We start from the raw sequence: 14079 nt of genomic DNA on the forward strand, positions 1-14079 counted from the left end.
TCAATAGCTATCACACCATGTTGTCATGTGTCAATTCTGTCGACAATGGTGCATGGTGTCAAGTTACACTACATACCATTTTTTCTTAAAAACGAGAGCTTCAAATTTTTTCTTTCCACAACAAATTTTAAAGTTAAAAGCTACAATTAATGCCGTTATAACATTTTCAATATCTCAATTCTATCGACTAGGTGTATGGTGTCAAGTTAGCACTACATACCATTTTTTCTTAAAAAACGAGAGCTACAAATTTTTTCTTTCCACAACAAATTTACAACAAAAACACTACAATTAATGCCGTAGTTAACTTTTCCAAATTCGAAAAGTGTAGTGCTAACTTGACACACGTCATTTATTGGACAATATCTAGCCTTTGGCCAGATATGGAAAAATAACTCAAGACTACGAAATATTCTTCATCATGACAATGCGTGATTATGATTAATGATCATTGATCTCTGTTTCTTCCCTTACATCAAAAATGAACCGCGTGTTGAACGATTTTCGATGTCAAAAGAAGCGGTTCATACGTTTAAAAGACTTGTCTTGAAGGTACGACTTTCGGGTTTACGGGAAAACAATTAAGCCATTTCAGTGAAAAATTACAGCGTTTTTCTTACTAATTGCAAAAGTGTCGGAACAGCCTTCGAATATATATTGAGCGTCTCATGCATCAGACGATAAAGAAAAAGTAAAACAAAAAATAATGATATCGCCGTTGCCTTTGCAAAACCGCCTAAATGGCCATAGTGTCAAAAATGAGATTTGGCAACCCTGAACTCCAGCCAAAAAGAAAATAAGTTTTTCCGCTCTCCTTTAAAATTTTAGTACCGTAAGCTATAAGGTTTTGCAAAGACATCGATGATATGTAACGTCGGTGGGTAGTTGAACTACAATTTCACAGCGACCTAAAAATATACAGGGCAGTCGAGTTTTAGTTTTTTTTTTGTTACCGTAATTTTATCAAAATTAAATAAATAAATATTTCTTGAATGTTATTTTATTATAAAAATGTCATAAAATAAGAGATAAAATGTTCAACTCAGCTAAAAATACTCATATGACTTATTAATCAATAAAAAAAAAATGTTTTCAGATAAGGAAATGAATGCCATAATAATTAATTATAAAAAACATGCGAAATACGTAGTATGTACATATGTACTTGTATACATACATACATATTTTCATGCATGCATCCATGTGATGTAGTTAACCTACTAAGATTCAAAAAGTAGGTAGTATGCATACGGTGACCATCCGTCCTGTATTATACGGGACATTCCTCTTTTTTGACCAATTGTCCCGGTAATTAATTTATTTTATACGGGACGCTAAATGTTCTGTATTTCTTTAATGTCCTGTATATGTCCCGTATTCGGTGTTCGTTAATTCGACGCCTTAACAGCTCACTAAAATGGCATGCCTACGAACCAGTTTTATATGATGTTGACATATGATCGCAATTTTCTCCATTAACAGTTATTATTTTCCAATCTGGATGCCTGTGATTCGAATTGAGGAACACATACAGTGACCAAAATATAATTTAGGGCTCTACATTTTAGCAAGGTTTGCTTATTTTTCTTTTGTTTTTAGTTTTTTTCTTATGAAAGTAAAGCTCCTTTCCTAACAAAAACCAAATACATATATCCAAATATCCGACTTTATGCAAAAACTATGAAAATTAATTCTGCAAAGTTTCACCAAAACTTCGCACTTTTTAATCAGAAACTTTAGCAAAAAATTTGCTTAAAGTTTTTTAGCTCACTTGCTCCCCTATAAAAAAAAAATTCGAACATACATACTTTGTATGAAAAAAATGCGTAGCACCGTCGACAAAAAATACTAAGTACTTTATTATCCTAAAATTCAAAAAATTTTTTGTAAAAAATGTTGTGGGGTAAAAATCTCGTGAAACGTATCCTACAAATGTGTGATGCTACCACAAGGGTGCTGTTTCAAGGCTAATACATCTAGGATCGTTTCAAATGGTTTTAAGATCTTTTAGCTTTTGTGGAAAAAATTCGCAAAATTATTTTTGTCCCGTATTCGGCTCCCATAAATATGGTCACCGTAAGTATGCATGGGTAAGATTTAGTGACATGAGCGTATTATGCACAAATGAAATAGCCATAAACGCCATGCAATTTAGAAAAGATAAATTAAATTCATAACATTACATATGTACATATGTATATATGTATGCCCACGAGCTCATTGCTTGTTCTCAGAAGGGGCCTGGCTAACTATTAATAAAATAGACATTACTTTAGTATACATATACAGTTGCGAGTAAAATAATAGCAGCGAAATTCCCAATGCCGCTGTTGGTAACTTATGTTTATTTATTTATTGTTGATAATTTTCATTTAAAATATGGGTCTATCTACATATATCAGCAACCGCATAAATAACAGTTTCAAAGCTTCCACAAAGTTCACAAAAACTAATTAAACTTAAAAAAATGTTCATAAAAATTTTTTAATTTTTTAATTCGATTTTCTAAAACAGTTTGAGTATGCAGTTTTGTAGCGCATTCAATTTTGGATAGTGCAAGTTTCAAGTCGCTAAAAATTACTTTTGATTTTTAAGAATTCTATTTTTAAAGGGTTTCGCGCATGAGCAATTTTTTTTTATATAGAAGAAGCAAATGCGCAACACCCTCGGCAAAAAAATTCTAAAAAATCAACGGTATTTTTTTAAATACAAAATAAAAATAATAAAATCACGCGATTTTTTGTTAAAATTTTCATAGTGTTTCGAAGTATTGGTTTTTTTTTAAAGCGCTGCAGACATTTATTCCCTAATGTTATAGAGATCATTGTGAAACAGAAATAAATTGTTGAATATCGCTTCATTTTAGTGTACCTATTTAATTTTCGAACATCTGGTAGAGCATTTCTATTCACCATTTCAGCCATTTTGATTTATTTGCTTGTTTGCTTGTTTTGTTGAAGAAAAGTAGTGAAATTATTAAACGCATTTTATATTGTTAAAAAATAAAATAAAATTTATTTAATGTATACAAAATACACTTGAAAGTTGCAAAATCGCATATTTATCAAAATAACCCGTTAACCAAGTGAATTACTCCTCCACTAAATCGAAATGTAAATCTAAATATCTTAGACTCAACTTTTTTGAAACAAAAATTGTCGTGCAGAATGAAACTTATAGACTTTTACTAAAAGAGTGCGTGATATACACACACATACACACACATTTAATTTAAAAATATCTACAAATGTACCTGTTAATGTTGAAAGTATTTTCCTTTAAGACACTTAAATATTAAATTAAAATTACTTTAGTTCATTACTCTTAATTAGCAATAATGAATTGTAATTTAATTTTCTTAACGCTTAAAACCTTTTTGACGAGCAAAGTGTGTACGAATGTTGCATATTTAAGTAGCTAGTAGCTCATCATATTTCTGAAAGCGTGTCAATTTGCCTACCCGAAATCACGCAACAAAGCAGTGCGTTTTTCCTCTCTTTTGCTTTTTTTATGTGGTAATTGCGCCATAAAGGAACGCAGACAAATAGCAGCGGCAATGGATATTTTTTTCGCCTTTATTCTATGAAAGAATATGCAAGAAAAAAGCCGCGAGTGGTTAATGCGCCGCCTTCCGGCAAGCAAAAGGATGACTTTGCGCGAAAATGTGTAAGCGATTGGCTTGCATTTATGTGTACAAGTAGTATGTACATATGTATGTATGTCTGTAGCTCCACAGCTCGTCAATCATCAGATGTGTCTGTGCAATTTAAGTAATTTAAAAATCAGAGCTAAAGCTATTAGTGTCGGCGCAACTCATTTCTGGTTCGAATTATAATAACCAGATGGTACTTTTACATATGTATTATTGTACGACTTCCAAGCATATTATTACAGGAATTTTTAAGAAGCCAATGTAGGCTATAGCTATCCTTTCCAGCTACTCAGCATTTCGCTGCAAATTTATGAATTGAACACAGGTGTACTATTTCTTCTTCGTCAGATAAGACTTTTGAGGAATATCTACTAACAGCTACGGCAATAAGTGTTGGGGTTCAGCCCTAGTCTTGCCATATGAATAGCCAGAGCTCAAAGACTAATTGAAAAATCTGCTATCGAAAAGGTCTCAGCAGTTGCCCTGTAAAGCTCTCTAAAAATCAATAAACTTTTTCTAAGGAAGAATTTTGAGATTTCCAGTAGAACTATTTAAGACAATTTTTGTATTGCCGGGTGAAGACCACGAAGGAGAGGTGACTATTCAAAAGGATGAAAACCGATGCAGAAAATTAATGGCTTCCAGAACGGATAGATAAAGATGGAAATCTGATAACAGATGTCCAGGGAAACAGAGGCAACAATAAGGCCCGTGGAGCCGTCGGTATACCGGCTGAGCAATTCTATGCTGGCGTTGGTATTGGTAGGGCGCAAGTACTAGCTATGTATTAGGGCTCGTAAAATTATCCGACTATTCGACTAATCGGTTAACCGATTATTCGATTCGTAACCGTTCGCATGCTTATTAGTCGGTTAATGGTATTCGAATAGTCGCCCGCCTTCGATTATTCGAATAGTTGCTTTGCTTCGACTACTCGAGCATTGTAGCAAATCGAATTTCAGCAACCGAACTTTCATTGAAATTTCTTTGACAAATGAAAAAAAATTTATTTAAATATATACATGCACACATATGTATGTATATTCAGATACAAAAAATGAGCGGACGCAAAAGGAGCTGGGTTTGGGATTTTTTCGAAAAAAACAGAGGACGAAAAGGAAGTAACATGTTCCATATGTGGTGAAGTTTTGTGCTACACCTCCTCCACATCCTCACTGAACAACCATTTAACAAAAATCCATAACAAAAATCGCGAAAATGAGAAGTAGGTATTGCTTTACCCATTGTCTCTAAAATATTTCGCAATAACATTTCAATAATTAGCGCACATTCTTGCAAAAAAAGTTTGCCTTAATTTTGCACATGCCATCTGCTACGATTGTAACAAGACTTTTTATATATGTATATGTATCTGTAAATGCAAAAAAAAACTCGAACTTAAAATATTCGATTAACCGAAAGTGAACGGTTATCCGAATAGTCGACAGCTTTCGACTACTCGAATATTGCTAACCGATTAACAGTAGTCGACTTCAGTCAGATTCGAATAATTCGGTTAATCGATTAACCGAATTTCCCGAGCTCTACTATGTATGTATGTATGCTCAAGAAAGCTGCCAACGTAAAGTGGTTGATTCTGTACCTTGGGAACAACCTCATGCAGTGCAGATTTCGTATTCATCCCTGTAGATCAGCCATTTCAAAGTTGCCCAGTAGACAGTCCTCGAAAGATTGAAGGATAAAACTCGAGAGATAACATTTGCAAGTTTTACTAATTTTGCTAGTAGCTATTTGCCTGTAAGAGAAACAGCCCATGGCCTGATGCTTAGTGCAATTCAAAATAATAAAACCAAATTTTTAAATTGATATGTATTTCAATTTCCGGTAAGATCCAAGTCTGAGCTTCGTTCATTCTTATATTACTTTCTTTTCTTGCATAGTAATCGAGGTAATTTATCGATTCTCGGTGCAGGCCGAAAAGGTAACTAACTAGAAAATTAACGCCCCAAAAATAGGTCGTTGCACTGCGTTTGCAAGTCCAGTTGCACAAGTTGCAACATTCATGAGTGAGTAACTAAGTAAATAACAGTACAATGTACGCAAGTAATAAACAAAAGAACGTCCCGAAGCATTTTAGTGTCAACTACAAAGTTGTAAATTATGACAGCAGAAATTGGAAAGTAAGTAATTGTGACTAAAAGAAAACACGTGCAAGACAGCTGAATACTTATGCCCAAGGATAGCAGGTGCACAAATCCAACCGAGGCGAAGTATCTATACAAAGGAAGTGGAAGACTTAAAGGTGAATAAAGGTACTTACATATTTGTATGTATGTATAAGTACGTATATATGTGAGTAGAGTGTGTTCGCGTGAGAAAAGCATTTTACACTTTTCTAGTTGAGTGCTTAACGCTCCGGTGTCTAGATGAGGATTTATGAATGCAGCGACAAGACTATGAGGATTGTACTTAAAAAAAAGAAGGGATTTCCGGTGTTATGCAATGCAAGCTTGACTGGGAGTTGGGCGTTGAGAGACACACAAGAATGAAATAAATGGATGGCGAATATGGAAATAACTGCAATACATACATACATACATATGTGTGGCGGCATTGGTTTTTTTCTTTTAGCTTTCGCCTTATTCTGTTTGTTTTTGCTGTTGTTGCATAGTAAATGGCGCTAGAGCGCGTTATTTGCATGGAGGCGCGAAAATGTTTTCAAATGCATTAAAATGTAATTTCACTTATGTATGTACAACGACGCTGCTGCGCTCGATACAGCTGCGACTGAAATCTTCCATGGAATGCGCGGCAATGGCCTTGCGCCAAGAACATGGCTTATCAGCGCGCGCGGAATGTGTGGTTAGAGGTTTATTTGACATTGCCTGTAGTATGTAAACCACGCGAAAGCTTTTCCTTTTACACATCTGCGGTTGCGCGTATACGCAACGGTTTATTTTGTTATGCTACATATGCATGTATATGTACTTACATATGTAAATAAGTTCATATGGTTAAACATATCGAAGGTCCTCTGCAATAACGACACAACTCACAATCTTACTACTCACTCGTAACTTAGTTTTTTCCTGCAGGGTAGGTATATTACGAAGAAGGAAGAAGTATGTGCAACGACGTCAATAAATGCATAACTTAGAGCGGCTCTTGGACGTTGAAAGTAATTTTAATAAACGGTAAAAACTACATACACACAAGTGCATGCATCTGCATATGCATACTTACAAACATACATATGTATGTATTTATGAACTTTATTCGCTGTTAATCCAACTCGTTAGTCTGAGATTAACTGACGCGACGTTGTTTTTTTTTACAACATACCATGGAAAGGAGATCATAGCCATAAACGCGAAAATATGCATTTTCCAGTAATTGCATACACCGCCATCCATGTTCTTGAGAGGCGAAAAAAACTTAATTCTCTAAACGAATAGGGAAGGAATAGAAATTTTTCTGAAGCCTTTGTGACCTTGCCATGATATATCGATGAATATTTTGAACGTACATAATAATGCAAGTGTGTAGTTAGAAGAGAAATAGAAAAGGCAAATTACCACAAAAACAAACGGAATCTGTCACAAGTCATGCTAATTGCCACATATCGCATACCATCTTTAAAAAGTATATGTTTTTGCAAACATCATGGATTTATCTCCATTGGAAAATTTTTAAAAAACGTTTGACTTACTCCAAAGTCTCGGAGAATGTTATTAATTCACGATTCTTTTAAACCAATCTGTCTTTATTACTGTGTATTATTAGCTAATTATGTATTTTTGAGTTTGTTATCGATTTTCTTTAGTAGAGTTTGGTCGAAAATTTTTAAGAGCTTCTAAAGAAACGTTTATAGTAAGGCTGTCGAATAGAAGTCATTTGTTTTAAATTGGTAAATCAAAGTGGATATAATGGTACCCAATTTCAAAATTAAATTTCAGTTTCATTTGAACACGAGTGCCTCGATTTCCGAGAGCTGGAAAAATTTGGTGGCGAATTGAAAAAAAGTAGAGCCTATCGCTACTGAAACTAAATAAATGTTAATACCCCAATATACATCCGTTTGAAGAAAATCGAACCTACAACGACTCTTAAAGCCGCAAGAGCAAACATCCTTGGTACATTCCATACAAATAAAAATTTGTAAATAACTGACCACGGAGATCATACATTAAAAATGTTCTATGTTTGTAAATACATATGTATGTATGTATGTATGTATGCAAATGTGCATGCATTTGCATACTTCCTATGCATATAAGAACATTGGTAAGGACGGATGCTAGCGGAAAATAGTTATCTAAAAATATATTATCAAAAAACAAAAAAAAATTTGCATTTGCACGCACGTTTATTAATATAACGAAGTATTTCAAAATTTCCATTTTGTGGGCAAACGCAATCAAAGTTTTATCAATTCATACAGTTGGTATACAAAAGNTAAAAATATATTATCAAAAAACAAAAAAAAATTTGCATTTGCACGCACGTTTATTAATATAACGAAGTATTTCAAAATTTACATTTTGTGGGCAAACGCAATCAAAGTTTTATCAATTCATACAGTTGGTATACAAAAGCACAGATGGAAAGACACATATCTTCGCCGTTTTTGGGAAGTTTAGTCATCCGTTAGGCTTAACATACTCTACTTAGCAAGCTTATTAATTGCATAATGAAATTTCCAAAAACGTAAATTTTGAGTTAAGTACATCTCTATATTATTAAACTGCTATCTGTACCTATGGCGGCGGTGCGGAAACGGAAACTGATGTCTGCTTGAAAGCAACAGCGTTGGTAAATTGAAAATATGAATACTTACCTATAAATAAATGCTCAGGCACACGGAAACTTTCAAAGTTGATGATATTTTTATTTGTGTTTTTCTATGTGTCTGCTACGTCTACACTCACGGTGCCTTACGCTGAAATAGNAAAGTTGATGATATTTTTATTTGTGTTTTTCTATGTGTCTGCTACGTCTATACACACGGTGCCTTACGCTGAAATAGACACACAACCTTTTGCTAGGAAATAAGTTTACTTTTACGTAGCTATAGCTACATTTTATAACACAGCATTGTACGATGTGTGCCATCCAGCATAGTTATATATGTACATATGTACATACATAGGTATTTAAGTACGTAGGTGGGGAATCTGCCATTGACAGTGTGTAACATCAGAAGCCGCAGCTTTCAAGTGCGTATCCATGCAAAGATGATGATGACTATGATGTGGTAGCACAGCATAAATAAAATATGATATGGATGTGAATAGCAACATTACTGCCTGCCTTGCGTTTATTGAGCTCGGACTAGGAAATGTTGATGTTAGTTGGAATATAAAACAAATAAAGATGACTCGGCTTTTAAATTGTATGGATGCAATTTGCAAGCAGTGCATCAGATGGCAAACATCGAAATAATCTTTCGATTTATGAGTGTTGAGTAGAATAATAAAAGCTTGTAGGAGTTAGTAGGATCCTTCTCCATCGTTTGAAAGGATTACTGAAGCTACAGCTCTTATCCGAAAGTGGTAAAGTCCTAGAGTCATTTTAATGTAGGTATGAATGCTAAGCTTCGTTTTGTGGAATGAATTTCAAATTTGAATAGAAAATTATTAATTTTTAGAATTTGTATATTTTCAGGCGATATGAATTGCCGTAGTTAACTATGTGACTCTGAATACAAGTTGAAAGTTAAACTCTTGTTGGTGGTTAAGTTATCAATCGTTTAACAAAGCACTGCGAATCTGGCCCTTAGTCACACAAATGCTTCTCGGGGAATGCATTTCATAGTCGATAGGTATTCGATTCAGGCAGAACCGCTTCCCTGTGCACAGCGGAAACCCCACTTGAAACTGCAAGGACATTATCAACAAAGATCTATGAAATTCTTTTTACATAATATGTATTACCTGTATGTACAGTGGTGGAAGAAATAATAGAAACTTTTTATTCTGACGAGTTTTTCCTATATTCCATTTGTTTATTCGATGTTTAATATATTTTTTTTATTAAAGTCCAGCGTATTATATAACAAATAACATATGGTCAAAATTTTTGGCAACACCGAACGACTGAAAAAAAAATATTTCTGTGACTCACCCGTCAACTCTGGATGTACTATTTTTTATATATGTACCTACTTATCTATCTTAAGGCATCTAGAAACAAGTGCCAATTGACATCCAATATATGCGGTGCGCGTTCATTTCTCGTATGCCTCGCATGCGTTCAAAATGGCAAATATAGTCAAGTATGGTAAGTAACGTTAAATACTGCATATTTTGGTTTGTAGATTGGTTACAAACGTGTATTATCCAAAAATTAATATTTTTGTAGTTTTTCTTTACCTTGATCTTTGTTAAAATACTTTAGTTTAATTTTTATTTTTGCAGGATTCGCCAAGTTTTCCTTATGTGTAACGTTATATATAACTGACTTCCAAAAAATGTAACGTTAAAGACCACCTAAAAACACATTTAAAACAACAAAAGATAGAAAAAAGTGTCTGCATATAAAATGTAGCTTTTATGGGTTATTATCAGCATAAATGAAAAACTTTCGGTTACTACACAACGTTTCAGAAATATAAACCGAAATATATCTACGTGCGGCGGTAACGTTAAAGACAAAAATTTTGACCATATAAATCCACATTTCAAACTTTGTACAGAATTATAAAAGTTCAACAAATTTTACCAAAACTCTCCAAAAATTTCAAACTTTTTATTCAGAATTTTTAAAAAGTTTTTAGTAGTATAAAGTGTCAATTTCAACACGCTAGAAATCGCGTTGATTTTTAACAATTTTTTTTTTAGCTGAGGCTGTTGTGCATTCTCTTTTTATTAGTTAAATTATTAAAAAGCAACGCGATTTCTAGCGTGTTGAAATAGGCACTTTGACCTATTAAAATTTAATGGACTATAGAGCTGCACACCAAAAATTTATTTTAAAATTTCTGAATAGAGTTAGAAATTTTTGGCGGATTTTGGTAAAATTTGTTGAATTTTAATAATTATTTTACAAAAATTGAAATGTAGACTTACATATAAGGTACTTATTATGTAATGCGCTTGACTTTTACAAAAAATATTAAACATAGAATAACCAAAATAAATATAGCCAAAACTGAGCCAAATAAAAAGTTTATTTTATTTCTTCCAACACTATATATACATATATACATAGTATAAAGGAAAGTCGAGATTTTTTGTACGCGGTAATTTCGAAAACTACTGAACGGTTAGTGACGAGATTTTCTCTAACATACTCTGTAACGACAAGAGTGACCTTGTTTTACTTATAGGGAATTTACATGAGGCGATTTTTCAGGCGATTTTTAGTTGAAAGCAACAATCGCCTGGTGTAGGCGGCCTTTCAACTAATCGCTTTCAATGAAGTTGGTCGCCTGCCCACTTTCGTTCAACTTTTGGTTCAACTAATCGCCTGTGAAAGTTGAATCATATAAATTCCCTATTAAAATTTTAATAGGGTTGTCACCTATCTAAAAACTATAAGATCCGCACCGTTCGTTGGATTACAAAACATGAGGTGTCAAATGAAAGGGATTGTCCTCTATAAAAGTTTGTTAATAAAATTACTATATTCAATCATAATAAGCGTGGGCATCAATTCTGCACTGTGGATTACAAAATGAGATACCAAATAAAAGGGCCTGGCTTTCGCATGTACAAAAACTTCATTTTTTTGAATAGGGTTGCAACCTATTTAAAAACTACTGTATTCTATATATAGTATAGAAGACGAAATATTTTGACTCAAAAACCACTGAACGGATTTATACGAGATTTGTTAAGTATAATCTGTATCGATATGAATATTATCTTTTGTACTTTAAATTCCCATAGGGTTGCCACCTGTACAAAAAATTATTAGTTCCGCATTGTTCGTTGGATTACAAGATATGAGGTGTCAGATAAAAGGGCTCGGCTTTTAGATGTTCAATAATGTATTACTTTTTGAGTAGGGTTGCCAATTTCTAAAAATCATAACATCTTCTCCGTTTCTTGGACTAAATCTGAGATAGCAAGTGAAAGTATATGGCCTCTGCATGTGCAATAAGTTTTTTTATTTTTTGTTTGAGTGGGGTTGCCAACTATTTAAAAATTATGTATGTATAATACGCGAGGGCATTTTTTGTTAATGAAATTAGATTTGCAAAGTAGCTTCGATTTAAAAAAATGTGGTGGNTATATACATAGTATAAAGGAAAGTCGAGATTTTTTGTACGCGGTAATTTCGAAAACTACTGAACGGTTAGTGACGAGATTTTCTCTAACATACTCTGTAACGACAAGAGTGACCTTGTTTTACTTATAGGGAATTTACATGAGGCGATTTTTCAGGCGATTTTTAGTTGAAAGCAACAATCGCCTGGTGTAGGCGGCCTTTCAACTAATCGCTTTCAATGAAGTTGGTCGCCTGCCCACTTTCGTTCAACTTTTGGTTCAACTAATCGCCTGTGAAAGTTGAATCATATAAATTCCCTATTAAAATTTTAATAGGGTTGTCACCTATCTAAAAACTATAAGATCCGCACCGTTCGTTGGATTACAAAACATGAGGTGTCAAATGAAAGGGATTGTCCTCTATAAAAGTTTGTTAATAAAATTACTATATTCAATCATAATAAGCGTGGGCATCAATTCTGCACTGTGGATTACAAAATGAGATACCAAATAAAAGGGCCTGGCTTTCGCATGTACAAAAACTTCATTTTTTTGAATAGGGTTGCAACCTATTTAAAAACTACTGTATTCTATATATAGTATAGAAGACGAAATATTTTGACTCAAAAACCACTGAACGGATTTATACGAGATTTGTTAAGTATAATCTGTATCGATATGAATATTATCTTTTGTACTTTAAATTCCCATAGGGTTGCCACCTGTACAAAAAATTATTAGTTCCGCATTGTTCGTTGGATTACAAGATATGAGATGTCAGATAAAAGGGCTCGGCTTTTAGATGTTCAATAATGTAAACACTTTTTGAGAAGGGTTACCAATTTCTAAAAATCATAACATCTTCTCCGTTTCTTGGACAAAATCTGAGATAGCAAGTGAAAGGATATGGCCTCTGCATGTGCAATAAGTTTTTTTATTTTTTGTTTGAGTGGGGTTGCCAACTATTTACAAATTATGTATGTATAATACGCGAGGGCATTTTTTGTTAATGACATTAGATTTGCAGTTGCTTCGATTTAAAAAAAGTGGCAAAGGAAAAGGCGTGACCTTCCGATTTGCAGTAAGGTTTTATTTTTCGAAGAGGGTTGCAATCTGTGCGAAAAATTAAAACATGTGGGCTGTTCGTTAGATTACAAGAAATGAGGTGTCAAATGAAAGACCTTGGACTCCAGATGCGCAATTATATATTATTTTTTAGTAGGGTTGCAATNGGCAGTTGGTTGGTTTCTGTTGGAGATTTTAAACGAACGCACCTTATATATTATTTTTTAGTAGGGTTGCAATCTGTTTGGTTGTCAATCGCATCCTTTTTTATTATCTACACATTCAGCGCGCGGCGAAGCCTCGAGGCCGGCTAGTTATATCCATAAAATGAATAAAAATAAAAATACATGATCCTAAGAAACATAGATAAATTTAATGTAGGAAACAACAATAAAATGTGCACTGCATGCGTTTGAATTGGATATCAGTAGGAATTATACACATTTTTTGCATAAAAATCAGCTGACTTGTTATATCAAAATGAATTTCAGTGAAAAGCAATCACCAGTTGCCCCGGAGCTTATTTCATTTTTCTACCAACTGATAAACGTAATCACTTTGTAAATAAAACTACAGTACAATATCACAATTCCTTGGCACTTTATCTAGATGGGACACTCACCGCCATGTTCTTCCACTTGGACTTGAGACATTTTGTTTGCCGCTTCCGGTTGCGCCGCCAATTTTTCTGCCTTAATTAATATTAAAATTCTTTATTTTATGTGATGTTAAACGCACAAAGCCTTTTGCTTTCAGTGCTCCAATAATTTATCGTCGTTGGTATTGTTTACACTTCTTGGTAACACACTTTTGTGCGATTCGTGAACACACAAAAATTTTTTGTAAACCAATCAATAGACAAACGTTGNCAATCGCATCTTATTTAATATCTACACATTCAGCGCGCGGCGAAGCCTCGAGGCCGGCTAGTTATATCCATAAAATGAATAAAAATAAAAATACATGATCCTAAGAGACATATATAAATTTAATGTAGGAAACAACAATAAAATGTGCACTGCATGCGTTTGAATTGGATATCAGTAGGAATTATGCACATTTGTTGCATAAAAATCAGCTGACTTGTTATATCAAAATGAGTTCCAGTGAAAAGCAATCACCAGTTGCCCCGAAGCTTATTTCATTTTTCTACCAACTGATAAACGTAATCATTTTGTAAATAAACATACA

General features: G+C 33.7%; 1 protein-coding gene across 2 annotated transcripts in view; it reads right to left on the reverse strand.

The window, feature by feature from the left end:
• LOC108382855 (UPF0687 protein C20orf27 homolog) overlaps positions 1–14079 on the reverse strand; it is a 38674-nt gene that overhangs the window by 24466 nt on the left and 129 nt on the right. The window contains exon 1 of one of the 2 annotated variants that reach the window (XM_017639226.1): positions 13511–13750. The exons of the other annotated variant lie outside the window; for it this stretch is intronic. Within the exon in view, the coding sequence (XP_017494715.1) occupies positions 13511–13541 (31 nt within the window). The 5' untranslated portion in view covers positions 13542–13750. Of the gene's footprint in view, positions 1–13510; positions 13751–14079 lie in introns of those variants that run through there. 2 annotated transcript variants of the gene reach the window in all.

Source organism: Rhagoletis zephyria, unplaced genomic scaffold (assembly GCF_001687245.7).
Source record: "Rhagoletis zephyria isolate East Lansing unplaced genomic scaffold, Rhagoletis_zephyria_1.1 Rzeph_scaffold_00149, whole genome shotgun sequence".
Taxonomy (NCBI): Eukaryota; Metazoa; Arthropoda; class Insecta; order Diptera; family Tephritidae; genus Rhagoletis; species Rhagoletis zephyria.